At 52.6% G+C, this 27,761-nt stretch overlaps 1 protein-coding gene across 4 annotated transcripts; it reads left to right on the forward strand.

Moving 5' to 3' along the window:
• Positions 1-1,183: 1,183 nt before the first annotated feature.
• On the forward strand, positions 1,184-19,904 carry DOK2 (docking protein 2). 4 transcript variants are annotated; one of them, XM_074981787.1, is made up of 5 exons: positions 1,184-1,223; positions 8,968-9,258; positions 9,692-9,788; positions 17,433-17,614; positions 18,496-19,904. In XM_074981787.1, exons 2-5 carry the CDS (start codon positions 8,989-8,991, stop codon positions 19,441-19,443), a joined length of 1,497 nt encoding a protein of 498 aa, XP_074837888.1. In that variant the 5' UTR covers positions 1,184-1,223; positions 8,968-8,988; the 3' UTR covers positions 19,444-19,904. The 4 variants fall into 4 exon arrangements, with proteins under 4 accessions (XP_074837888.1, XP_074837885.1, XP_074837886.1 ...); XM_074981784.1 differs by lacking the exon at positions 1,184-1,223 and adding an exon at positions 1,361-1,451; XM_074981785.1 differs by lacking the exon at positions 1,184-1,223 and adding an exon at positions 1,361-1,451 and having other exon boundaries at positions 17,436-17,614.
• The last annotated feature ends 7,857 nt before the right edge of the window (positions 19,905-27,761 follow it).

Raw genomic sequence — 27,761 nt, forward strand, 5'->3', positions numbered from 1 at the left:
GCAGAACCCAGGGCACATTGGGGTGTCGTGCAGTAACAGGAGAGCCCAAAGCCCATCCAAGAAGACTGAGTTTGGGTGGGAGAAGTGGATGCTGACCCACCCCCTACTTCAACCTTTTCTGGATACAGGGAGTGTGATGATCAAATAAAAACAAAAATGTGTCATTGTTGTGCAGGCGGCACATGCTGGAATGGGTGGTGTTCCTTTAAATTGGATGTGAGTGATGCTCTAGTGATGCTCACTGTGCTTTGTGTCTCCGAAGCTGCCAGAGATCAGCCAGTGCAGTGGTGCTATTGTAACGCATACTGTGTAGTTAGGCCTGCCATGTTTGGGCATATATAGTAGTGTATATAAATATATATAGCATATGCATTAGGCATATATGGGTATTCGGGATCCAGCCGTAGCTTCCTATGGTGTCATCAGGTTGCTGTTGTGGTGTTAAGAATAAAAGACTTGAGTGTGTGTGTCAGTGGTGCAGCTCTGGTGTGAGTGTGCATCTCTGTGTCTGTTAATATAGCCTCAGGGTGGCGGTGTGGAGCTGTGTGCCAGTGTGTGCAGTCTGTGTATGTATAGCCTGTGTGTCTGTGAATACAGTCGGTGTGCATGTGTGTCAGTGTGTATAGCCTCTGTGTGTGTGTGCATCTCTGTGTGTCAGTGTATACAATCTGTGTATATGTAGCCTGTGTCTGGGAGTATAATTGGTGTGCACGTCTGTGTGTCAGTTCCCGCAGCCTTGATGTGTCCGTGTGTATAATTTCAATGTGTGTGTCCCTGTTTGCCAATGTGTGTGTCTCTGTGTGTCAGTAGATACAGACTGTGTGTCTGTGTGTGTGTTTGTGTCAGTTCCTTCAGCCTTGGTGTCAGTGCCCCCCCATGTGTCAGTGCATGTGTCCCTGTGCCTGGGGGTGTATCTCCAAGTGTCAGTGTGTATATCTGTCAGTGCACACAGCCTCTGTATGTTAGTGTGCAGTGTGTGTGCACTGTCTGGAGGTACGCCAGTGTCACTGTGCAGTCTGTGGACACACCAGCACAGAGCAGCAGCGCCTGCGTCTGCCCTTTTTGGTAAGATGTCAATTACAGGAAGCTGAAGAGTGAAATGTATGTTTAGGAAAAAACACCCAACCACACGTCACATGCTTGTGAAGTGCACTTGAGAGTCAACCCAGCCCCGAAGGCAGAAGCAGGCAGACGTCCGGGGAGGGAAGGAGTTAACCAGAAGGGTGAGGAGCCTTCTCTAGAAGTGGGGAGTCAGCCAGTTGAGGGAGGGATGTGAGCATGGGGGAGCTGCAGGAGGCGTGAAAGATCGAGAGAGATAAAGGGGTGGGGAGGGAAAGGAAAGGATGTGTGGTAGAGGGACAGAGAGAGAGGATGTCCCTTACTAGAAGATGGACGAAGGGGTTGTGAAGCAGGGGTTACTGTACCTCCAGCAGCAGCAGACCTTCGGCAAGGTAAGAACCCACACTGGTGTGTCTGCCGGCGGTGGAGCTTAGTTACTGAAGTCTCTGGCTGCCCTTAACTGGGGAGTTCTGTGCCCGGCCTGGGCCCTGAGCTTCCTCCGTGTGGGGCTCTGGCCTCTACGTCATCATTTTGCCTCATTGCAAAGTGGGACAGTTTGCAGTGCAGGCCCCTCGTCCCCCGTGGGGCCCGCTCGCTGTGCTATATCGAGGCTGGGAATGGCAGTACGGTCACAGGGTCAGGCTGGTTTCTTAGGGGTTCACATGCGCTATGTGTTTGCCTCTGTCTCAGGAGACAAATGCCCACCTTGCACTCTCTGCCTCATTCACAACCTCTGGAAGTTGTGGATGTCCTTCACCCCGGTTCATCTCATTGCGACGTGCCCCCTCCAGCATCTCCTCTCCTGCTGCCTGGATGACTTAGCTGGGCACAACTTGCAGCTCACCAGATCTTCCTCCCACATGCGAGAAGCTCTCACCATGCCCTGTGAGACCCAGGAATGAGTCACATCGCTCCAGATGAGTGCCCTGGTGCAGGCAGAAGCTGAGGTCTCTGCTTTCATTGTCCCTCAGCTCCACACAGATAGGGCCTGAGGCTCACACTGCGGAGACAGGGACAATCTATGCGTGCTGAGGGCAGGGGGTTGGGGATCAGCGTTCCCTCTAGTTTTTCCCATCCATGTACAGAATAAATTTTGTTATGGGCACCAAAGCATTTGCAGATGTGCACCATGATTAGAAACACATGGGTGTGGATGCTGCTGGTGCTCTGTTAATCAGCTGGGAGGCCCCCAAGTGCTCCGCTTTGAGGGAATGCTGGACGGAGTGCGGGGTGTGGGGGGATTTGTTGATATGGCACTGACACGGGCAGCTTGCCAGTGGCCTGGCAGTGCCTGGCATACCCATGGGCTGGACTTTAAACAAGAAAAACACGGTTTCTTTTTGCAGAGATAGCAGGTGCTCCCCTGCCCTGATGCACTGCGTTTTGCACTTGCTCCTGCCTGCTTCCTTAGCTCAGTTCTGCTCGTCAGTGTCACAGGACTGTGCCTGTGCTGCGCATCCCTGCTCACACCCCCAGCTCCCTCCCCACTACTTCCCCGGCTCTGTGCCCCTGCTTCTTTGCAGCATTTTAGTTGCTTGCCTACTTCTTGCCAAGTTTCTGAGCAGGTCTCATATTGATCTGGTTGCAAGGATCCAGGCTGGGCTCATGCTGCAAACATCTCCCTTGAAAGCAGAAGTCTGCACAGCTAACTTTTTAAGTATGTGTATGTATATATAGCACATTAATATAGGGTGAGTTGGTAGATACTGACCCAGTTACATTCCCCCTCAGGGGTGTCCTCTTTTTTGAAACTTCCGATACGGTAACCCTAAACTTTCACCTACTAGCAGCGCTTATGTAGCTCCTAAAGAGTTCCTTTGGCACTGCAGCAATCAAATCAAAGCAGGAGTTTGGACCCCAGAACACTGCTTGCTGTGCCCTGTGGAAGCTGAACTGTCAGGGGATCATCCCATGCACATCCATGGAGAGACCAGCGCTGGTGTATACACATTTGACAAAGTGGGTGTTTGCCCACGAAAGCTTATACTCCAAAAAACCTGTTGGTCTATAAAGTGACATAGGACTTCTTGTTTTTGCAGTGCAGACTAACATGACTACCCCTCGGACATACTAGCGCGCACTGGAACACGTATTCCCAAGCATACATATAAAATGGTGAGATCTAAATAAGCTGTTGCCATTGAAGAAATACACCTTGACATCATTGTGGATAGCTTTCTGAAAACATCCACTCAATGCATAAGCAGCAGTCCCAAAAGCAAACAGAGTATGGGGAATCATTAGGAAAGAGATAGCGAACAAGACAGAAAATTAGCAGAGAGGTAGCTGAGTTAGTCTATATCTCCAAAAACAACAAGAAGCCCTGTGGCACCTTATAGACTAACAGCTATTTAAGAGCACAAGCTTTTGTGAGCAAAGACCTGCTTCATGCATACATCTGAGGTGCCACAGGAGCCACAAGACTTCTTGTTGTTTTTCAAGACAGAAAATATCGTCTTGCCTGTATATAAATCCACAGTGTGCCCACATTTTGAACCCCATGTGCAGATGTGGGTGGCCCATGTTGAAAAAGATATATTGGAAGTGGAAATGGTTCAGAAAAGAGCAACGAAACTGATTACAGGCATGGAGCAGCTGCTGTATGAGGATAGATTAATAAGACTGGGACTTCTCAGCCTGGAAAAGAGACGAATTGGGAGGGGGTATGATTAAGGCAGCAGGTTTAAAACAAACAAAAGGAAGGGTTAGAGGAAGGTGTAAAACAGTAAAGGAGGTGTTTCTTCGCACAGCGCACAGTAGGGCCTGTGAAACTTCTCGCCAGAGGATGTTGTGCAAGCCTGGACTTTTATCAGGGTTAGAAAAGGACTAGATAAATTCAGAGCAGTTAGGCCCATCAGTGGCTACTAGCCAGGCTAGGCGGTGGTGGGGGCAGGGTGAGTGTCTCTGGGCTCTCTTTGTCAGAAGGTGGCAATGGGTGACAAGGGATGGATCACTTGATTGTTTTCTGGTTCATTCATTCTGGGGCACCTGGCCTTGGCCACTGGCAGAAGGCAGGACACTGGGCTAGAGGAACCTTTGCTGTGACCCAGTTCTGGCCTTTCTTATGGTCGTACTCTCCTGGAGTCTCCAGGAACTAAAGATTAAACTTTAATTAAAGATTATGTCATGTGATGAAGCGTCCAGGAATATGTCCAGCCCAAACTGGCAGCACTTCTCTGCCAGAGTGGCCTGGCTATTGCTTCCGTTTCGTGGATGAGCAGTAGGTTCCATTCATCAGGGCGAGCTATACTCATGGAATTCTGTAGTAACCCCTTTCTTCACATGTCAATGGCACAGGTGCGATCTGTATACGACAGCCTGGCTAGCAAAGCAGTGAGTGCAGGAAGGCCTCAGGGCAGAGCAGATCCTCCCAGCAGGTAACCAGCTGAATGAGTTTCCAGCTTTTGCTGCTTCTGCCACTCTCTCATTTCACTCACACAGCAAAAGAGCCCCTGCCTGCAAGGCTGTGCTAGACAGAACCGCCAGCCCTCCCTTCCCCGCCCAGGGTAGAAGAGCGTTGTGTACCACACCTGAGCAAAGAAAGCCAGATGTCAGGTGACCATGTCCTGGCCCTTTCACAACATTTCCCCGTGAAGGTTTAAGCCAAGCAAACAGCCTGCGGCAACGCTGAGGGAGTTCAGTGAAGCAGATGGGGAAGCTGTTTGGTGCATGGCATATGCCCATTGCACATTGTTCTTGGCACCACTCTAGGAGCATGTACTTGGCAAAGTCAGGCTCTAGGCAGGTAAAGTGGGGGCTCTGCTTCAGCTGGTGCAGAATTAGGAGGCAAACTGGACCCTATTTCCTTCTGCTCACTTCTCTGGAATCTCAACTTTCATTTGGTAGCACGGAGGAAGTCTCCAGCTGTCCTGGGGGCCGAGCTAGCTTCAGAATCCGATGCAGTGTCCTCTGCCTACTTATGCAGAATCTGAAACAATTTAGGGCCTGATCCAAAGCCCACTAGAGTCAGTGGGAAGAGTTTGTTTCAGGAATCTTTAGCTCATGCACTTTGGCTCCGAGCGAGTACGCTGCCACACAGAGGTCATTTGCATGGCAAAACTGCTATCTTGGCAGCAGTTCAAACTTGGCAACGGTATGTACCCATAGACAGCTGTGTAATGGTACCAATGCTTGCAGGGCCATTGTCTGTAATCCAGTGATGGGCAGCCTAGGCTAGCGAGTGGGCCACACAATGGCCCTCCTTCATCTCAGAGGCAAGCAAGACTGTTGGAACCAAGATGGTTTCCTGGGCTCGGGCAGTCTCCATAACCGCACTGGCGTGCTGATTGAACCATAGCAGCTCTTTGATTGGATCCTGATGGAGCACGTATCTCCTGATCAATGTCGTATGCAATCAGCTCGCACCTCCCTTCACATGCCCCAGCCTTATGTCCTGTCACTTTTGTAATACCAGTAGGAAAAAAAATCTATGTTTTTTTATGTAGAAGCCAGCAGAATCTGGCAATCCTGTGCATGGGCAACAGTAAACAAAATACAGGCCCATATACAGGAATTTCAGGGCCAGGAGAAGGGCTGGTTTTTTTGTAAATGTGGGCTGCAGTGTTTTTAAATATAAAGGAGTTCAAAATAGTCGTGCAATGAGGTTAATGAAAAATTAAGAGAGGTTAATGAAACATTAGAGTGGAAACAGTGATTTGCAAAATGATTTTGTGATAACATACTAAACATTTATGTAGTAATAAAGGTTTTATAGACATTATCTTCTGAGATCTTGCTGTAATATTGTCAGAGAAACACAATAGCCCAAAATATACCAGTCTTTGTCTTCAGAGTTTTTAGTTAGGGCTCTGTATAGGCTAGTAATAATGAAATAAGTTTTAGATAGCAGCAAACTTTTCTTAATGACACTAAATGCACATCAGAGTCTAAGACATGTTCATAGTTTCCACTTTAAGGAGAGTTTAAAGCTCTCGTCTTCTAGGGAACTTCCTGTTGTGTAAAGCTTCCGCTCAGTCCAATACAATGCAGATATAAATTCTGTAACTTTCAGTCATCACTGGTTTTAAGGTCTGTAACCTTCTGCAAGCTTTGTTTTGTAGCAGCTTCTCGATCGATAGTAAGTATGATAAGTTAGTAAGAAATTGTTTATAGATACCATAAGTCTGTAAGAAATCCTGGCTGTTCCTTTGTAAAAGAAATTGCTCTCTCTGAAGTGAGCTGTCCCTCGTGTGAATGTGTGCATGCTTAAAATGGAATCTGTCTGCAAAGCCAGCCTGTCTGGACAACCATTTGCCAGCAGCACCGTGATGGCCAGAGAATAATAGCAGTTGATCGCTGCAAAAGGACCCACCCAAGAAAGGGACAGAGGCCCCATCAAGAGAAGATCAAAGTCTCATCTGCTGCTAGCTGGTGACTCATGGTCTTACAGCATCCTGGTCCTGTGGCAGCGGGACAGAACAAGAGCTATGGACTGAAACATTTAAAAAGTTGAGTGAAAAGCTGTAGGGTTGGGTTTTATTTCCCATCAGCACTCTGCAGGAATTAGTCTCGACTGACTAGGGAGGCAGGAGGAGGCTCAGGGCCCTGGCCCTGCACCCCCCTTGCTCTCCTGCGTATGGATGGTACTGGCTGTTCCTGCGTACCACTCTGACAAGACAGCAAGCTGACAACAGGGTCAGACAATCAGCTCGCCACCCCACGTTCATGACTGCACCCACATACACTAGACCCACTATGCCTTGGCTTCCTCCACTGTCCCTATGCACTCTTCACCTGCATGTCTGGTGGGTGTGTGCTTGCAAGCTCGTTTCCCTTTTTCCTTTAATCCAACAGTGGCATTTAATAAAATACATCTGAGTGTAACCCTGGGGAGGTCTCTAGTGGAAATAAGGTAACACTTCTGGGCAAATACATCCTCCACTTCATCCAAGTCCACTTTGGCTGGTTTCCATATGCAGCAAGTGCTGTGCCAGGATCTCAGAGCTACCCTGTCGTCCCCCTCCCTTTCCTGTTGCTCGCAGCCAAGAGTGTGTGGGGAAGTGTAGTCACTTCCTTGCTGTAGGGCCAGCACTCTAGGCAGGGAGCTGGCCAAAGAACTACACCTCACAGGGTGCTTTGGGTTTCCTCATCATGCCCTGCAGGCGTCCTCTGCACAGTGCAGCAGGGAGGAATGGAGAGAAACCAGTTGGGTGTATGAGTGTGCTTGTGCGCACTAGCTCTCTTCGCATTCCCCACTCTCCACGTATGAAATGTCTCATGGGCCTACCACAGACCCTGCTGGGGATCCATGGCTGCAGCTTGAGCTATCTACCTATCTATCCATCCATCTATCTGTCCCCATACACCATATCTATCTATCTATCCATCCATCCATCTATCGATCCTCATATACCATATCGATCTATCTATCCATCCATCTATCCCCATACACCATATCTATCTATCTATCTATACCCATACACCATATCTATCTATCTATCTATCCATCCATCTATCCCCATACACCATATCTATCTATCTATCTATCTACCTACCTATCTATCTATCTATCCCCCTACACCGTATCTATCTATCTATCTATCCATCCATCTATCTAACCGCATACACCATATCTATCCATCGATCCCCATACACCATATCTATCTACCTATCCATCCATCTGTCTATCCCCATACACCATATCTATCTATCTGTCTATCTAAGGATTTTATCCTGCTGCACATCCCTGTGGCAGCTGCGTGCCTTCTGTGTAAAATCAAGAGCACCTGGAAAGTCTCTAGCCTACTTTGTGGAGTCTCTGGCCCTTCAAGTTAACTTGACTAGCATCAATATAACGAAAGGTCTGAATGAAAACTCACATTGGTGTTTCTTGCCCAGCATGTGCCTGTTTAGACCAGCGCTTTGAGCGTACATCTACACAGCTAGCAGCCACTCACTGGAGCCAGCCCCCCAAGTCTGGTCAAGAGATTTAGGCTTGCCAGGTTTCTGCCGTCGTACTGAAAACCAGCTTTGTAGACAGGAGACAGCGCTTTGAAGTAGTGGCTTGGTTTGGAGCATTTGGTGTCTCTTTAGCCACCCGTCCCCCACCTCCCCCTGACCCCCAACTTCACAGCCCAAACTGTGACATCTATGTAGGTATTTTTAGCATAGCAGTGTGAGAGACACAAACCCAAGTCTGATAAGTGGAGCTGGAAACGTGTTGTTCTGAGCAATGAAACTGTACTCTGAGTCTCAGTGTCTTTGTGGGTTGTCTGGGTTATCTATAAGAGCCAAGTAAAATTAAATACTTGAGGGGAAATTTTCAGAAGCGACTAAGGCACAGAATGGGACTTCAGTGTCTAAATGCCTTTTGCTGATCTGGAATTAAGTGACTTTGGAGCCCAAAACCCATTGACTTGTGGTGGCTTTTGAAATTGTTACCCACAGGCTCCTTTTTAAAACAACTCCCAGGGTTGAGATGTGCCCCGCATCTTTTCTGAAAAAAGAGAGGTGTTTGCTTTGGTGGCTAGCTCGTTGGAAGCCCTAGTGCAGAGAAGGCACTGCAGTTTTTACTCTGAGGTAGCTAGAGGATCTTAAACAGAGGAATGCTACCATACAGCTGCATTTCACAAAAACTGCCTGTGGCTTGTTTCTGACGAGGGTTTACATTGAGCACGTCATCCAGGGTCACACAACTCTTTTTGCCATGGACATAGTCCATGGTTCTCGATCTGCCTTGGTGTGAAAACACACCCCTGGTTTGCCATGAACATGAGGGAAAAGATGGAGTGTTACATCTAAAACAAACCAGCTGCCCCAGGAGGCCATTTGCAGCCCAGACATGGTAGGCTTGGGCTAGCGCATAAGAGCAGGAAGTGAAACTGCCTATCAACCCAAAGGCAGAGCTGACTAATGCCCGCTTGTTTCTGTTCCCCTTGCTTCCCTCCCCCACGCCCAACCCCCGGTCAGAAATGGAGGAAGTTTTGGGTGATGTTGTACCGGGAGAGTGCCTGCTCCTGCGCCCGCCTGGAGCTCTTCGAGGGAGCTGGGCCTCCTCCCAGTGAGAAGCCCAAGAAGGCTGAGAGTAGCAAGAAGCTCATCAAGTTGAGTAACTGTGTGCACGTGGCTGAGGCGAATGCTGACAGCCCCAAGGAGACCATCCCCTTCATCCTGGAGACCACGGAAAAGCGCTACCTGCTGGCAGCGGACAGCAGCGAGGCAGCCACTTGGATTCTCACCCTCTGCGAGGTGGCCTTTGCGGTGAGAGGGGCAGTGTGCTCCCTGTGGTGGTGGAGAGAGATGGGGGTGTGGGGGGAGATCCTTAGGGATGCCAGGGATATGGGGGGGGCACTCAGGGGTTGGAGGACTTGGAAGGATGGGGCAGCTCTAGGGGAATGGGGGCCCCAGGGAGATCAGGGGCTCCAAGAGTTAGGGCTTCCCTGGAGCTGGGTGTTGGAGGATGCCAGACAGGATGGGTGGCCCAGCTTTGCCCATTGGCACTGAGCTTTGGCCTATGCTGAAGTGTTGCACAGAATCCCCATGGGGCTCCTACAGGCAAGCTCTGGAGTCCCTGTGGTTCCTCCCATGGCAACAGGATCTCAGCAGTGGGGAAGAGACACCACACTGGTCCAAATGGGTATGGCTGGATCTGTGCTGCCCCCCACTCACCCACTGCTCTTCCTTGGGATTCCAGAGGAGCAGGGATGAGCAGAAGGCAGCAGCAGGGAAGGACGGCCACCTGGGCTCGCTTGCCATGGAGGAGAACTCCCTGTACAGCTCCACAGCCAAAGGTAGGACAGGAACGAGAGGCTCTGGCTTGGTGTGTGCATGTGCTTCTGAAGGGCATTCAATGCTGGTGGGAGGTGCTGAGTCAGCAGGCACTGGAGTCTGCATCTGTCTGTTCTGTGTGTGCGTGTGTGTGTGTGTGTGTGTGAGATAGTGAGAGAGATTGAGAGATTGGGTAGCCTGATAGTACAACGTGCATGGTGATGGGTACACAGAGGAAGCGTGTGTCGTAGGTAGACAGAGTGCGGTGAAAGCCAGCCAGATAAGCTGAGCAGGCACACAGGGGCAAAGACAGGGCACAGCAGATGCGAAGCCCCCAACAACATGAGTGAAGTGGTTTGCTTTCTTTCTGGGAGGAAGAGGGAGAACGGGGCAATGGGGACGATGGGGTAATCACACCTTGCCCTGAGGGAACACACAACCACAGCCGAGTGTGACTCAGCCATGATCCCGAAGCTCTGCGGGGTGCTTGCAGACCTCTTGACAGCTCTTGCTGGGGCTGCTGGGAGACATAGGATCATCCTTCCTCTTTGCAAAAGGAGGCGTACCCTCTCATTTGCCTGCCAGCTCCTACCAGAGCCGAATATCCCAGAGCCTGGGCCATTAACTCACAGCCCGCTGCAGTCAATAGAAAGACACTTATTGATTTCTATGAGCTCTGGATCAGCCCCTTGAAGCCTATTATCTCTTGCCATCGGCCCCAGTGTGGCTGTTGCATGCACCTTTGTTCCTTGCTCTCCTCTGCATACAGGCAAATTCAACTGAATTTTTCCATGTTCATCTCTCAGTTCCCAGGCTATCAGCATCCAAATCTTCCCCCGGTGCAAATGTTGGTGCATTTTGCATTTTAAACCCACCAGGTCCCATTTCTAAGTAGAATCCACTGCTGACCAGCTTTCAAGGAGTAACAACTTCCTGTCTGTTGAGTAGTCAACCTAACCTGGGCTAGAACTGGCCTGCCAGCCATCAATGTTTCCTCTAATCTTTTCCAGCCATGTGCTGATTTTTGACATCCATCTGTGGAATAAATTTTTAATGTGAAGATGTGCACCACCAAAGGAAACACCAAACCTAGCTGGGGGTGCTGTGCTAAGCAGCTGGGCAGCATTGGAATCTCTCCTGAGCGGCCGCACAAGGAACATTGCTAGCAATCCAGGGATGATCAGCAATGACCTCACTCATCTTACTACCAACATGCCACTGACTCTTAACAAAGTAGCAAATCAAAAATGAGGCATCTTAGGCCAGGTGGGACCTCCTAGTCTGGCACTCTTGGGACCTGACCCGTTCCAAAGGAGGGAGTTTGCTGGACTAGGGAAGGCCTATTCTGGTCCCTCTGCTGATGGACTCCAAGCTCTTCTGGGGGTCCAGCAGCTGACCTGGCTGGACTCCCCACTGGGCTCTAAGCCCCTGACCCAGCTCTGCTGCTGTTTCTGGCCACCAGTCCAGCTGCCTTCCTGGCTGCAGGCCGGGCTCTGGATTCCTTGTTCCTGGGCCACTTGACTCCCAGCTATTGGGCTCCCTTGTCCCGGGTCTGCTCTGCTGCCAGCCCTGGCTGCCAGGCCCTCAGCTCGTCTCCCAGCAGTTGGCATACTGGCCCCGCTCCTGGCTGCTGCCACCCTGCTGCTGGACTCCCAGCTAGCAGGGCTCTCTGATCCAGGGATTCTCTGGTCCAGCAGCATGCATAGTCCTGCCAGACCAGAGAGTCCCCAGACTAGAGGTTCAACCTGTGTAACAATGCTTCTCAAATCTCACACTTCATGATGTGTTTGGTCTCTTGAGGGACCCTTGTCCTCTGGGGTCCCCATACCTGGTTTCTCCCTCCTACCTCCCGCACTTCCCTTGGACATCAAGCTTTTGCTTGTAACATTAGGGGGTTCATGAATTCATTTGATGTCAGTAGCCTGCAGCCAGACGCTGGGTTCGAGTGCCCTTTGGTGAACGAGGAACGCACCTGAAACAGTTGCCGACATAGTTGCAGGACATCAGGATTTTGTCTACATGGCAAGCCACATGTTCAGAGAATCCATAGTGTGATTCCCAGAACCCAGTCAGTGGTGCTGGAATGGTTTTTGGAGTGAGGGTGCTGAGCTGCACACCCCCCCCCACTTATCCATGTCTGCTCCCCACCCCACCCCACCAGAACGGGGATCACCAGCAGCTGGGATCTTGTATGCAGGGCTGGGGGGTGAAACCTCCAGGCATAGGTATGGGAGCTGGCTGGGACTTGGGGGGCTGGGGCAGAGCTGAGTGGGTCCAAGTGAGGGAGTCAGCAACAGAATCCCCCAGGACACAAGGGGCCCGGGACCAGCAGACGGGACCCTGGGCACCACACCTATCAACACAGTCCCGGGTTAACCCAGGCCAGGTAGGCTGGGGTTGAACCGTGTGGTGCTGGAGACCCCTGAGCACATGCTGTTTTGAACACAGGGATTGCTGGCACTTCCTAGGCCGCAGCGATAGAACCTCATCTAGTTTAAGTCTGCCTGGTCCCATTGGCTTCATCTTCTCTGCCCGCTGGAGCCTGGTTGCACACAGTCAGAGGTGCACCTTTACCTTGCACTCATGTACGGGATGCAGTGGGTGGACTCCAGCCAGGAGCTGCGAGGAGCTGCCAGGAATTTGAGAGCAAAGGGAGTTTTCCAAGGCCATGAAATTTCCCTGGCTTAGCTACCAGGGTGAGCCTAAGCTTGTGTGCAAGGCGGAGCCCTGAGAGAGGAAATGCAGCTACAGACATGGGGAAGGTGTGATTCCTGGCCCACAATCGCTGGCTCACTGCAGTGCTGCACTGGACCCAAATAGGAAGGACAGGAGTATCATGGATAGCTCTGAGAGGCCCTGATCACCAGTCACTTCACTATTATTGTGTTACCTTCAGTGGCACCAACTCCAGGGCAAGGTGGGAGTGGGACCTGGCTTCGTGCCCTGGGAGGGGCGGGGCCAAGAGCAGTCAGCCCTCAGCACTGCCTGGACCACAGCACTGGGCCCTCCACGCCCTCACAGCTGCATGCAGCCAGAGCAGTACTATTGTGGAACTTCAAAGGGGCCTGCAGGTCCAGCCACTGCTGCGCCCAGAGTAGTGGTGGTAGCCAGAGCTCTGGGCCCCCTGGAAACATTGGGCCTCAGGGGCAACTGCCCCCTTTGGTGGGCCTGAGTGCCTGGGAGCCAGTGTTCCCTGTAAGCTGAGTGTTTGTTTGGGCGGCTGCCCAGGAGAGATGCAGGAGCCACCCAGCTGATAAGCAGAGCACCCACAGTGGGCAGCCTGTGTTTCTATGGGTGGTGCATGTCTGCACATGCCTTGATGCACACAACAAAATTTATTCTGTTCATGGATGGAAAAAGTTAGCAGGAACGCTGCTGGCCATCCTAGTCCTGGACCAGGAACTGCTCTGCTAAGTTAAAGATGAACTCGGCGCCTGAGCCCAGGCACCACGTATGCTGTGTTGCTAATTTTGAATCTGAGCCTGGCTGCAACAACAGCCCGGCGCTGCTCTCTGCAAGAAATGTAATGGAAAATCAGCTTCAGAAATAGCCCTATTGTGCTTCCTGCTTGGTGGTTTGGCAGAGCTCTGCCTTGTGCTGATAACCGTCTTCCCTCAGCTGTCCAGAGCGCTGAGAGCTCTTATCAGTCATGCACCATTTCTGGGAGAACACCCCACCTTTCACACCTCGGCTGAGGAGTGACCCAGTATCCCACTCCTACGGTGCCCCGAGAACACCCATGGACCGTCTCTCAACCCCGCCTGCTGAGTAGAGCAGCTGCTAGTGCCTTTGGGTGTGGTGAGATGAGTGACAGGGAGAAGTGTGGGGTGGCAGAAGGAGACAGCCAGCAGCCATGTGGAAGGGACACTGAGGCTCTGGCCAAGCAGCTGCCATGCAGGGTGACCTCGGGTCAGTCACTGCGCTCTGCCTCACTTTCCCCTTGTGTGCCACCACTGAATCGGCACTGGGAAGAGCTCAGGGATGCTCTGAGGGCAGGGCCCAGTGTTCCAGAGGGAAGGGGTTGGAATGCAGTGGGCCAGAAGGGGGCGCTGTCTCCCTCTGTGCGATTGCAATGAGGAAGGTGTCTGGGGAGCATGACACACACCTGGCCCAGTTTACCCATCCTCATGCAGAAATTGGCCTGTTGCAAACATCCTGCTAAGGGCAATCTCTCCAGGTCAGAGGCAGCCTGAGCAACAGCCCTGGGACCTTTCAGGGAGGTGGGGCATGAACAGAGTCTCATCCTCCAGGAGCTCAGTCCCGGCCTTTCACCCTCACTCTGGGGTACTGCTCTTCACTCACAGGCTGAACTCAGAAGAACAGACATACCAAGCACACTTGCTAACTGGCACACTCGCTGGTAGGCACACAATTGTCCATTTGCACACCTCATCACCCAGAAGTACATAGCTGGGGACCCTCACATGCAAACGCACATGGAAACGCACCAACTCTCTTGCCCAGGCACCAAACACATATGCACATACACGTGTGAGCAGATGCAGTCACTCTCTCTCTCTCTCACACACACACACACACACACAGACTTTTGTCTGCAGGATTAAACAGCAACATTGGCAGAGAACTGAGCGCAAAGGGCCACATCCTGCTTGGTGTAAATCCGGGGTGAATCTGAGGTTCTGACCCAGTCTCTTAAGTCAGCCCCCACTTCTCTCTTGGTCTCATCTCCACCCTGTATCTGTTGTATGTATCTCCTGCTGCCCCCATGCCACACCCACCCCTTTTCCAATTCAGCCTGCCATGGAGAATGGACTCGCCTTTCCCTGCAGTCGGACTGTGCTGATCAGCAGTGCTATCAGCTGATGAAAAGGCCAGAGGGAGGCACATTACAGGCAGCAGAGAAGCTACAGGAAGATTTTTCTGGGTTACAACAGAGTGCTTGGCAAAGTGCTGCAGGAGACGGGCCTGCCCTGGGCCGACCCTGGAGTAAGGTGGGGTGCTAGGGAAGTGGGGATGGTCTTGCTGGATTGGCAGGGCAGGGAGAGTTCTTTTCTTTGCTGCCTGCCTTTGTGTGCAGCTGTCAGGACAGGTCTCTGGCTACAGAGGCCCTTTAACAAGGGGGTGGGGTGGGATGTGGTCATGTTCGGAGGCTGACGGTGTCAACATGGCTCTGGGGAGAGGCTGACCTGCATTCTTAGTGGGGAGCAGGCCTTGGAATAAGGATAAATACCATGGCTGGGATTTTTCCTCACGAAGCTTATTGCAAACTGATCACCAAAGAAATGCTGCTTCCTCCATGGTGGAAACTGGGAGCTGGAAAACAGAGGCACCAAGGCCACACCCAGCAGATTAGGATAGGAAGGAAGGTAGGAGCAAGATCCACCTGAAACACCAGGGGGCACATAGGGAGATGGAGGAAGTAATTGACCAAGCTATATTCTGGGCAGGATAGTGGGTTAGAACCAGGGTGCCCTCTAATTTTTCCATCCAGGTGGAATAAATTTTGCTATGTGCACCAAGGCGTGTGTGGATGTGCACCATCAATAGAAACACAGGCTGCTGGCTGCGGGTGCTGAGGGCGCTTTGCTTATCAGCTGGGTGGCACCTGGCTCTCCCTGGGGTGGCTGCTCAAGCGCTAAGCTTCCAGGGAACACTGGTCAGAACACCTCCGTTCTTGGGCTCTGAACCGGGGGGTTATGTACCTCTGAGCGATGGGGGCCGAGTCTGCTTCTCCTCTCTCAGCCTCTTGGGGGAGCCATTTGCACAAGTGCCAAAGGTGACCTGGGGCGTGAGGGAAGGGTTCCCGGGTGGCACCCCTGTGAAGGAGGGCACAGTGCTGGGGACAGTTGGCCTGCTCCTGTGTAAGAGATCCCCAGCTCAACCCAGGAGTGCGGTCCAGACAGACCGTGCAGCTCTCTGGGGTAATGGAGTCAGCATGAATGCCGAGGGGAGAGCGCCCCCTGCTGAGCCATCGGACCAGGAAACTGAGCAGGGAGTCTTAAAAGTCAAACATCCTCCTGTCGAAAGGGCTGGCTCTAGGGTAGCTGTCAGCTGGCACCCGCGGGCCACTGGCTGCAGCACTCCTTCTCCGCTCTCTACAGCCTCCCCTGCCTGGAGCCGGAATTGTATTGGTGCATTGTACCCGCCGCCCTGTCCTCACAGGACAGCGCAGGGCACTGACCCAGGGAGTGCATCACCCACACCCCTCCTGAGAGCACTGAGGGCTTTTGGGCAGCGTCCCACCTGTGTGCTTTCAGCCACGCTACATAGATAGGAAGCTGAGGGCAGTTTGGGCCAGTTTGGCTCCTATGGGCTCCATGGGGGCTACCGGCAGCATTCAGTGAGAGCAGGGCCAGGTGCAGCCCTTGGAGGGCCCAGCTCCATGGCCTGCTCAGGTCAGAAGACGGGATATGGCAGAGCTGGGGGGGACACGAGGGCCTTGGTGAGGCCTCACGGCTCTTACAGCAGCTGCGCTGAGGATGAGAGGGAAGCGGCATGGAAGTGGGAGCCTTTGCATCTGTTGCCCTCACTCGCAGAGCTGCGCTAGCCCTAGCAGGAGCAGGAAGGATGTGGTGGGCTCATCTCGAGGAAAGCTGTGTCACACCAGGGGCTGTGGAAGGAGGGTGCAGCAGGGGGCAGAGAGGGGAATTTACACATGTGGGTGGATTGTGAATAAGCAGCTGGGGCAGGCCTGTGCGTTGCATCGAAGAGCAGAGCGCTAGGAGGCCTTCTTCTCCCCTGAGGGCACGTCCCCTCACAGATGCACTCTTGAGCTCTTGTTCCCTTTACCAGCCTCCCATGTGCAACAGAGGAGGGCACATCTTATCAGCTGAGCTGCCCCTGAAATGCCAGGGTTGCTTCTAGCCCACAGCCATGGGGCACAGCTGTGCTGCCAGCAGCCTCGAGGGCGTGTGCCTTGTGACCTTCAGCCTGGCTGGCTCGAAAAAGGGGAAGTGGGTTTGCGCTCGAGAGAGGCCGGCTGAAGGAGTGTTTGTTTGTGTGCGCCCGTGAGCCTGCCTCTGGGAGGGGGAGTCCAGATGTGAGGGCAGGGGAAGATCTTGAAGGGGAATCCGGGGCTTTGAGCCGGGGGGTCCCCTCTCTGGGACATTTCTGGGACGCTCCTGCTGTGCGCCCTGGGGAAAGCATTTGCCTTTTAGCAGCGTTTTGAGGTGGAGCAAGAGGCAGAGGAGGTGGCCCCAAAGCTGTCCTCGGCATGAGGACAGCTCCAGGCGGCGCCTCGCTAACGTCTCTGAGCTCCCCCAAAAGCCGGAGAATCTCAGCCTCTGGCCTGCCAGCCCTCCCCGCCCCCAGGGTGAGCCAGCACCTGTGTCACATGATGTCATCCCCAGTCTAATCATCATATGCTGGTGCCACTGGCCTGTATGGACCTGGGCTGTTCCAGTTCCCTCTTGTCAGGCTCAGGGCCTGCACCAGCGCAACGTGGCCAACTCTGGGCTGGTGATGTAGGAGACAGCCAGGCCTGGTGGTAACTGAGCAGCCTGCCCTCCTCCTCACCGCTGTCACACTAGCAGGTGTCAGGACTGCTGGGTACGTGCTGTTCGGCAGGCTCCCAGCAGCAGGGCTGCCAGTGTGAGGGAGACCCAGGGAGCTTGTATCTTCATGCAAAATTCACGAGGTGCCATGTGACAGGGCTGGGAGCTGCAGCCTGGCCAGCAGGGTCACCTCCAGCACACGTTCCTTTGCAGCAGCGGCCACCAGGGAGTTCCGAGTGACGGTCAGGGCCACGGAGGCTTCCGAGCGCTGTCGCCTCTGGGGCAGCTTCATCCTGCGAGCGGAGGACGAGGCCCTGGAGCTGCAGGACCTGATGACAGGGGATGTGCTGTACACCTGGCCCTACAAGTTTCTGCGGAGATTTGGACGGGATAAGGTGACTGCAGACCCAGAGGGAGGGAGCAGCTCTGCGGTGGTGCAGGGCGGGGATAGGTGCCATCGGACCAGGAAACTGAGCAGGGAGTCTTAAAAGTCAAACATCCTCCTGTCGAAAGGGCTGGCTCTAGGGTAGCTGTCAGCTGGCACCCGTGGGCCACTGGCTGCAGCACTCCTTCTCCGCTCTCTACAGCCTCCCCTGCCTGGAGCTGGAAGCTGCTCTGCTTTCCCTTTCCCTCCCCAGCTCTAATCCCCAGCCAGCACCCTGCTGCCCCGGGGTAGTTTGTGAGCTTTTCCAAGATAATACATGAGCACTGTCCTGCAGGAGGAGGCTGAGACTGGAGTAACTAATTTTTTCCATCCAGGTGCAGAATAAATTTTGTTATGTGTACTGAAGCAAGTGTGGATGTGCAGCAGCAGTAGAAACCCACCTTGCCATCTGTGGGTGCTCTGCTAGTCAGCTGGGCAGTGCCTGACTCACTCCTGGGGGGCCATCCAAGCACTCAGCTTACAGAGAACAGTGGCTGTGATGTCCTCCTTGCCCAAGCCAGTACCTCTGCAGGGAGACTGGGCCCCCTTTTGTGTCAGGACAGCCTTGTCCAGGTCACATCAAGGTAGGCAGCTTGGGAACAAACATGTCAGAGAGTGAGGTGGGAAAACCCTCAAGAGTGCTGAGTGGGGAGTAGGTTTAATGGCCCTTGGCACGAACCATCAGCTGCGTTTGACCCTCGGCCTTTCCGATCCATAGCACTGGCTTTTCGCCCTGGAGGGCCAGGAGTGTTAGTTGGCAGCTGTAGTAGGTTATTATCCCTAATACGGAGGGGACTGCTGTGCCCACACAGCACTGGGAATCTGACCCTGCTTGGCTTTGCACCCTCCCAGGTGACCTTCTCCTTTGAAGCCGGTCGAAGATGCGCCTCTGGAGAAGGAAACTTTGAGTTTGAGACCACACAGGGCAATGAGATCTTCTATGTCATTGAATCAGCTATCAACGTGCAGAGGGGCCTGGGGGCAGATGAGCTCCGGTGGGCCAGCCCCGCTGACGATGCCTTCAGGGTTCCCGTCTCTGGCAGGACTCTGAGCCGGGCCAAGGATGGCGAAGACAAGGGCTCAGCTGCAGGGTCCCTGCTGCACCACACAGCCAGCACCAAGTGCCTCTCCCTGGAGTCCAGCTTGGAGGGCAAGCTAGTCAAGGGCAAATTGGTGAAGCCCACCAACAGCTACCCGCTGTCTGGGGAGCCCACCAGCAGCTTCGTCCCCCCTGCTGGCTCTGAGGTGACCTATGCGGAGCCACACGACTCCCTACGGCTGGACCCGCAGGGCAGAGCCAAGACCCTGGACCAGGTGAGGAAGGCAGTGGCTCAGAGGAAAGTGGCTGTGGAGTCTGACTATGCTGTGCCCTTCGACACCATCGCCAAGTCCCTGCTGAGCTCGGAGTTCGGCAGCTTCCTCTGCGGCCTGAAGGAGCCACAGACCCCATACCCACTCTATGACAGCATAGAGGAAGCGGGCATGAGGAAGCGGAGCCAGCCACCCACTCATCCCAAGCCCGAGCACATTTATGATGAGCCTGAGGGCCTGTCTGCCCCCACCCACAGCGTGTATGACGAGCCCGAGGAGGTCAAGGGTGAGGCCTGGAAACTGCAGGCCACTGCAGAGGACCCAGTGGGTCACGAGTATCCCTACAACCCCAATCGGGATGACTACTCCGTGCCCAAGAGGCCTGTGCCAGTCCAACACCCACTTGGTGCGCAAGGGGAAGATTGGGTTGGGGAAACCGAGTATGACAATGTGGCCCTCAAGTTCCTGAAGAAGAAGAATGTGCAGTGAGAGGGGAGAAGAGAGAGAGCGAGAGAAAGGACTTCCTGTGCTGCCGTGCCGCTCAGCCCCAGGCTGGGCCATTTCTCTAGCCCTGGAGATGGCCTGGGAGCACGCTTCAGGAGGCTTTGCTCTTCAACGGTCCCTCAGAGTGGATGCTGAGTCCGTCAAACTCATCTCACTGGTGATGGGAAGCCTGTGTGAGCTGGGCTGTCCTGCAGGTGAGAACGACAGACTCCAGTCCCACTACCTGTAGTCTAGAGTGACTGTCTCTGGTTAGCTCAGGGATCATCCATTGCTGTGCATTGCCTACCGCGCTCAGCACGGTGATGGCAGTTAATTAGAAATGTACTCATAACGCTGTCCCAAAAGGTCTGGGTTACTCTCCCCTCCCTGGCAGGTATTCCTGGGCATCTCAATTAAACCTGCTATGAAAACCAGCTGCTGGAGTTGCCTGCAGCAGCAGGGACATCTTTTCCCATTACATCAGTTCCTCTGGCCCAGCATTACCGGCAACGGCTCCTGTCTCTCCATGTTGGCAAGCCCAGGCCTGGCGCCTCTCTGGCAGTTGTGCGTCACTCCAACACGAGTTCCCGGGATCACACAGGGATACATGGGTGACCTGTTGCAAAGGCAAAAGCTTAGGTTCAAGCAAGAGAGTCAGGTGTGACTTTGGCACAGGTGGGGGGGCATCGGGCTGAGGCCGTGGTATGAGCAGGAGAACCCACAGTGGGTGGCGGGGGTCTGGCCAAGCTGGAGAGGTGCACGTGGGAAATGGGCCCTGGGGAAGCAGTTGCAATAGTACCTCTCCCGTGTGCCATTGGCTGGGACACTGGCTCAGGCGGAGCGGGCCCGCTGGGCCAACTCGGCCAGTTCCCTGGCAGCAGGAGGGGGTCAGGAGTGGAGCAGCACAGGTGGGATAGGGCTCTGGTGAGTCACTAGCCTGGGAGTGCCAGGCCTAACTCATTGGTGACATTACAGCTGTGCTTGCTGCTTCAGGGGACACATCCTCCCTGCCCCACGACTGGAGGGGGCACCCCCAGGGTGATCCATCTCCTGGCCTCTGAAAGGGGAGTGCAAGGTATAGCAAGCTGGCAGGGGCTGACAGCGCTGGAGGCTGACTTCTGAGTGGGCAGCCAGCCCACCTCTCTCCCACTGGAGGGCAGTGTTGGCCCATGGTACAGTGCTCAGCCTGGGTGGAAGGGGCTGAGGGTCCCTCTGCAGCAGAGTTTTGGAGAATATGATTAAATCCGGGGGTCTGAAGAAGATCATACCAGAGGGAAGAGAGGAGGGAGGGGAAAAAACGGTGCAGCCTGATTGGAATGGATATTTCTATTCCCTGGGAAGGGGCCGCGCAGGTCAGTGGTGGCTGAGCAGAGCATTAGTGGTTAGCAGGCAATGCAGCTGAGTGCAGGTGCCAATCTGAGGCCCTGCAGGCGTGGCATGGTGTGGCGGGGTGTGGCGGGGCAGATGGCCTGCTGCAAGCTGGGACTCCATAACCGACCCTGTCTCCCCAAAGGGCCGACCCTGAGCTCCGGGGAGGGCTGGGATGTGCAGCCTTGGCCCAGATTCCCACTGTGTGGAAGGCAGGGGAGTGGGATCACATGTGGCCTGGGTCTGCAGTGTCCCAGTGTCTGGCCTGTGGCTGAGGTTCTGCAAATTCCACCTTTCTCCCCCATATCTCTGGGCTGAATCTGGCTACAGGCAGGGGTTGAGCTGCAGAGCACCCACTTTCCAGAATGGGGGCAGCGCACAGACTCTCCAGTTTCCCTTTAGCTTTGGCTCACCGCGCTCCGCCCCACATCCCACCTCTTCCCATTCTCCAAGCTGTTGGGTACCCACCAGCATGTGCCATGTGGAACTGGCCTATTGGGAGGGGCTGGCAGGTGACAGCACCTTCACTGAGTGCCTGCCGGGCGATTGGGAGAGGGAGGGACACAAGGGGCTCAGCAGCCAGTCAAGTGCAAGGGGGGCCTTGTCGTGATCAGGAGGGAGGCACGGTTACAGCGAGGCAGGGCTGAGGGTGAAAACCTCTCTAGTGCAGGGCCCTGTGGCGGGGCCAGAGGAGAGCAAGGGAATGGGAGGAGCCCAGGGGCTGTCTACACTGGGCTTTTCTTCCATGAAAACCCCTTTTTCTCCATAAGAAAACCTCTTGCACCCACACTGCTGGGCCTGTTATTCTGCAGTAACGGGGCATTTAACTCAGAAGAGCAACTCCACCAAAGAGAACGACTTTCGCCCGACCCCCTTTCAATTCGTCACTGAGGCAGTGTGCATTATGCAGAGCTAATTACGACTTAATTGGCCTCCTGAGAGGAATCCCATCCTGCTCTGGTGAGTATCCGCTCCAGGCAGCCCTGCCGCTAGCTCTTCCTCAGGTGTCCCCAGACGCCCCACCTCCCACTGCAGGGCTGCCTGGGGGGCAAACAGGAAACAAACGAAAAGGGAGCGAGATCGTGTCCGGACGTTTCCACTCAGAATCCCGGCCAAGGCCGAGGGGCCAGCCAGAGACCTCACACCCTGGCGAAGATCAGAGGTGCCCACTCTCAGGGTTTGGCTGGATGGTGATCTTCAGTAGCAACCCAACACAACCCTGCCTTACCCCTTCAGGCTGGCTAGTCCGATGGGTCCTTGGAGGACCTCCCTGAATCTTCCCGGGCTCTCCACAGGTGACATTCACTCGCCTCCGCACTAGTGGAGATGACACGGGGCGCTTGGCACTGAGCGTCAGCGGGCAGGGGCAGGTTTTGAGCACCTGGTAATGGGATGTATCGACAGAAAAGTGCCCTGGCCTTCCACGCCCAGCTGCCTCACACTGGGCCATGAGTTCTGTCTGTGTAGCACACGCATGCCCCCTTTTATACTGGGAACTGGGCTGGTACCAACAACCAAAGTGTTAAAGAAACGTTAGTGATGAGAGAGGTTTTATAACTGACTTGGAAGCGCTAACATTTCACGCCCAGAGTCAGGAACAGAACCCAGGAGCTCTCACTCCCAGACGACTGCTGCTCTAACTGATAGGGAACACTGTCTCTGGTCTCTCTCCCTGACTGTGTTTGCCTGTTTCTCCCTCTGCTTGCTTCAACTTCTAGAGCTCAGTCTCTCCTCCCCTAATTGGAAAACACCAAAACAAACAAACAAACAAAAACAGGAATCATGACTCTTAGAGCCCTCCTGCTTGAACCATCAGCTCACTACCTTCAACCCCATCTCTTCCCCTTCTGAGCTACGCTGAGTTGCTGCCACCAACATTCCCAAATAAATTAATGACAAAACAGTGGTTTTTAAGTCAGCAGCACTCTGAGCAGAATGTGTTGTGTGCTCCTGAGGGACACCTGCCTTCCTGTTTACACTCCATGGTTTATGTTTTTAGCTCAGTTGTTTCTCCCAGTTTGTTCTCTGAGCCCCTTCAGTTTTCTTTTGGGCTTTCTCCTTCTCACATTTATTTTTGTTTATTTTGATCCATTATTCAACCAAACCTTCTCTTTCCAAGCATCTGTGATGTGCTTCCACGTGCCTGGCTGGAGGTCAGGAGGGACAGGCAGATGATTAATTCAGCTCTTGTGCAGTTAACAGATCCTGTTAGAAATATGTACTACTAGTATTCAGCACTTCACACTACTAACACCTGAACTAATTCATCCTCACTCGGCCTGGACATGGTCAGTTTTATTATCCTCATTTTACTGACAGGGAAACTGAGGCACAGAGCCTGCATCTGGCAGTGGCAGAGCCTTCAAAGGAAGGAGTTCCCATCTCACAGTCCAAGGAGTCACTTCTCTCTCCTTTTGAAGTGAGGCTGGTGTAACTCCAGCATTCTGTGGGAAAAAAAAAAAAAATTGGTAGAGCAACACTCGGGAACAAGGAGTGGGGCTAGATCCTCAGCTGGTGTCAATCAGCTCCACTTCGGTGACATCGCCAGAGCTCCTGATGCTTTGGATTTTAACTGTAAGATCAGCAAAGGGAGAGACCATCAAGACCTTCCTATCCAAGCCACACAGAGGCCTGCTTAGAGATAGCTAGCCTAGGTCAGACAGAATGATAACCCAAACCATCTCCAAGTGGCCCCGGCAGTACATTCTGGCTTTAAATGTCCTGCCCAGTCCTTCTCTGTGAAAAGGACCCCACAGAGTGAGAGATCTGTTGTCTTAATTGAGGTGGAATAAAGAGGCTCAAAGAGCCAAAGGTGTTAACTTGATCCACTCACTGTCCTTTATGAAACAGTTTTGAACAAAGGTTCAGAGTTCAGTGTCCAGAGACATCAGTCTGCTGAGCAGCATGGCAAGCGCACCATTCCGTCACGCCAATCTTTTATTCACAAGGCAGAGAAGAAGGAAGAAGAGTGAAAGCACTGCAAATGAATGGAGCACAGAGCGTCTGCAACGAACCCAGGCTTTCATTTTAACACCTGTCCTTCCTGCCTTTCCCAAGAGCTGGAGAGCACTTGTAGAAAGCACCACCCACCCTTGTCCAGCAGACTCTTAGAGGCTATCCAGGGCAGTAGTAATGGCCTTCCCAGGTGGTGCTCAGGTATAGGCGGAGCTAGTGGAGGTGGAACTGTCGACTGCCTCTTCCTCTGGCCTGGTTTAGAGAGGACATCTCTCAGGATTAGGATGAAGAAGGTTTGGGCTCTCTGGAGACAGGGGAGGTAGCAGCCATGATGGGGAAGCTTGCTCCTCCCCTATCACTGTGTAGCAGCAGCCTCCATCTCCCCGCCTCCAAAAAAAAGTTCAAGAACCCCAGAAGGGAATTGTTCCATGGAATAGCTCTCCCTTTCAGTATTGTGTCTACCACCAACAGATCTCATTTCCAACGCACCCATTTTGGTTAACTGATTTCCGTCTCAGCCTGTTTTTGTTTACCAGGCCTGATCTGAGTAAGATTGTCCTTGAATTACAGTGGGAGGCCTTTTTGTTTGGATTAATTCACTGTGTCTGACCTTGCAACTTTTCCCATCGCCATTTGTCACCACCAATGATACTCCATTCACAATTAGTGGAAATTTGTAGGCCCAATGATCACAACTGACTTCACTGGCAAGAGGTTTTCCTGGATGCTCTTTCCATTTGCTCTGACCCCTAAAATATCCCCCCATCCCACCCTAAATAACTCCTCTCCCTCTGGAGCATTTCTACCTTTTGGCTCGTTCTCATTTCCTTCCCACACTCAATGCTTAGCCCAGCCACGAAGACTCAGAGAGACAAGGTGGGTGAAATAATACCTTTTAGTGGACCACCTTCTGTAGGTGGAAAGGACAAACTTTCGATCTTACACAGAGCTCTTCTGCAGGACGATATTATTTCACCCACCTTATCTTTCTCTCATTTCATGGGTCCAGCATAAGTACACCACCACTGAGAACAACATTACATTTTTCATATAATTTAACTGAGGGCCTATTTGATCCAGAGCCTATTGAAAGACTCCCACTGTTACGCCTTCCATTCCAGTAGCACCCTGAGACCCTGGCTGGGATGAGGGCTCCATTGCGCAAGGTGCTGTACGTATACATAGCAAGAGCCAATCCAGGAAGTGCTTGCAATTTAAACAGTTAAAGGTGGGGGAGGAAATAAAACCCATGAGAGGCCCAACCCTGCAGAGGTATTTAGGCAGGTAACTCCTACTGAAATTAGGAGTTAAATGCATAATTACCTTTGAGCATCTTGGTTGATGTGATTGGCCAAGGTCATTCAGCAGGCCAGTGGCAATGCTAGTCTTTCTGGATTACCAGCCCTAATGATTAAGTTAGACTAGCTCTTCATTAGAGATTAATCCCTGCATGAGCGATTAAGATAGACCATCTCTGCCTCTGCGATTGAAATCAGCATTGTTTCATTGGCTTCGTCTTTTCTTTCTTTTTGACTTCAAGAGCTTTCAGGTCAGGCCTGGAGAGATCACAACAGAGTGTTTTTAAAATGCTGGTTGGAAATGGGACTGTTCTCGTGAGCAGATCCCTCTAGTGGGGCCTGTGATGGTGGCTGGGTATAGCTGCTCCTGCTGAAGGTCATGCTCCTTACACGGCGACCTCTTGTTGCAAGTGCATTCGCATAAAGAGACACAATTTTTTCTGTCTCCGCCAGGTTTTTTAAATCCACTTTCCAGCTGTCTCTGAATTATAAATGAAATCCTCTGCTTTATTGTCATGGTTATTTTAGTGGCTTGCTTCACAGGTATGTGAGCGCCCCAGCAGGAGTTCCTGCTTAGGTCGGGTGTCACACCTTCAAGAGGCTTTGGGGAAATAATATTTTTGCTCTGAATTGAAGTTGAAAAAAATGTTGGGGGGTGGTGGCTTTTTTTTTCAACTGATGAAAGGAGCCATAACATGCTTGGGTTTGCTTCATGACCTGTTGCTTATTTCTCCTTGCAATAGAGTTGTAGCTAGAAGCCGTTCACATCAGGGGAAATAATCTGAATGGGGATTGCCCTGGAGCTGGCAAAGGGGGTTCAGTCTTCCTCATTGGGTCTGTGGCAGCAGCCCTGGGAAGCCTCATCTGAAATTTTGGTTCCATCATGCCAAGACTCAAGACACAGATAGTACAGCAGCTCCTCAATGGTATTTAGTGCCCAGCTTCCATTGAAATCATTGGAGCTAGAAACCCAAATACCTTTGAGGATCTGGCCCTTACCATTTAGGTAGACAAGACAAAGGGAGGGACAAAGGAAAGATTATTGTCTCCCAGTACAGATATGGAAGTGAGGCACAGAAAGATTAAGACACTTGAAAATGACTTCAGTATTACTGGTGCTTTTTCAGTGCTGGTATCTGCCAGTACTGAGTACTGGCACCTCAGCAGCCTCAGCCATGGGATTGGCTGGGGAGGGGATCCGGTTGAGTACTGGCTCCAGTGTGATGCACACATTTTCTACCAATGTAGTTATATTGGTACTAGCCCTAATGTGGGATCTATTAACCCCGTCTCCGTACATATCACTAGAAACCACCTTTCAATAGATGCAGCTCCTGTTCCGTATTAGTTGCAGTGGAACCATTAGCACAATAGGACTTTCTAATGAAAACCAGGCCTATGTGAGGAGCCTGAAAGCAAGAGCAAAGGAAGGAGCTGAATCCAGGGTGTTTGCTAGCCACAGCCTGTCCACCTCTATTTTGACAATGAAGAGCCACCCACCCACCTGAGGGTCCATTTTCACAGAAATTAAACACCTACAATTGTGTCTTGCTGCAGTTTGAACTTGTGACTCTTGGCTTACAAAGCCAACATGCTAAGTTCCAAGCTACCAAGAGTGTAAAGCCTGAATGTGCTACTAGACAGGGAGGAGAGCATCTGCTGCCCCATCACTCACTCCAGCTAAACAGAAGATTAGACACTAGAGTTCAGTGTCTGCCTGGAATGAGCTGCAGGTGCAGAAACGCTGTTGTGACTCTCCATATTTAACTTGTCCAATGCCCATGTACAACTTTCAAAGGGATTATTTCTTACTAGCCAATAACCTGGAGTCTGAAAATTGAATAAGGTTCCTTCTCCCTCTTACATCCTCACTGGCAAGAGAGATTCCAGGGTGTGTGCTGGCTCACAGGGAGGGAGGCAGGCACGCCTCCTGCTTGCTAAGCAAGAGGCCTGGCTGCGAATGTGCAGAAGTGACTCAAAGTGGGAGCCCCGGGAGCTGTGTGCATGTTCTGCTACTGCATGAGCTGGAAGCCAGATGCCTCTGCAGGTGCTCAAAGTGCCACTAGGTGGGACGCCACCCCCAGACGCTCACAGAGGCATCCAAGAAACAGCAGATGAAGTGGCCATTGGTACAGCCTCTTTTCTGGCCACACCTGGTGTTTGACCCACGCTGTTCGCAGCAGCCTTGTGGCTGGATTGCATTGCTGTTGCTTCTTCAGTGTCTCCAGAAAAGACTGTGTCCTCAGCCTCCTCCCTTTTTACTCCAGCCCCTGGCCCAGCTCTTCACGCTGCCTGATGCACCTCACAGCCCAGTTATCCCCACTCTAAGGTTATTTTGTTTATTGTGTAAATGATAGAAATCAGCAAGTTCCAAATTTCCATTTCCTGAGGTGCTCTCAGTCGCCGTCCGCACAACCCCACCCCTTTGTGACATACTTATCTCTCCCCACCAGCTCCAAATTCAATTTCCCATCATAATAGAGACAACGGGACCCTGTGCATAGGGTGTGAAGTTCCTGCCAATGGACTCTAGGGGGCAGTCATCCTCTTTCAGCCTCGGAGGGTCACTGTGGCTCTCCCAGGGGTTCTTGGCCCAGGCCTGGCTGGACCGCTCCTGTATGGTGGTAGAAAGGACAAAGCACCCGACAGGATGAGAGCAAGATGCTCAGCTTGCTCAGCTACCAGCCAATACCACCCAAGAGC

This window comes from Carettochelys insculpta, chromosome 31 (genome assembly GCF_033958435.1).
Source record: "Carettochelys insculpta isolate YL-2023 chromosome 31, ASM3395843v1, whole genome shotgun sequence".
NCBI classification, from domain to species: Eukaryota; Metazoa; Chordata; order Testudines; family Carettochelyidae; genus Carettochelys; species Carettochelys insculpta.

What these genes read in the sequence shown, in the direction of transcription:
- DOK2 (XM_074981784.1), top strand. Translation starts at nt 1,389, where the DNA reads ATGGACGAAGGGGTTGTGAAGCAGGGGTTACTGTACCTCCAGCAGCAG. An exon ending in GTACAGCTCCACAGCCAAAG is followed by an intron (nt 9,789 to 17,432) that starts GTAGGACAGGAA and finishes GTTCCTTTGCAG; the next exon opens with CAGCGGCCACCAGGGAGTTC. An exon ending in GGAGATTTGGACGGGATAAG is followed by an intron (nt 17,615 to 18,495) that starts GTGACTGCAGAC and finishes GCACCCTCCCAG; the next exon opens with GTGACCTTCTCCTTTGAAGC.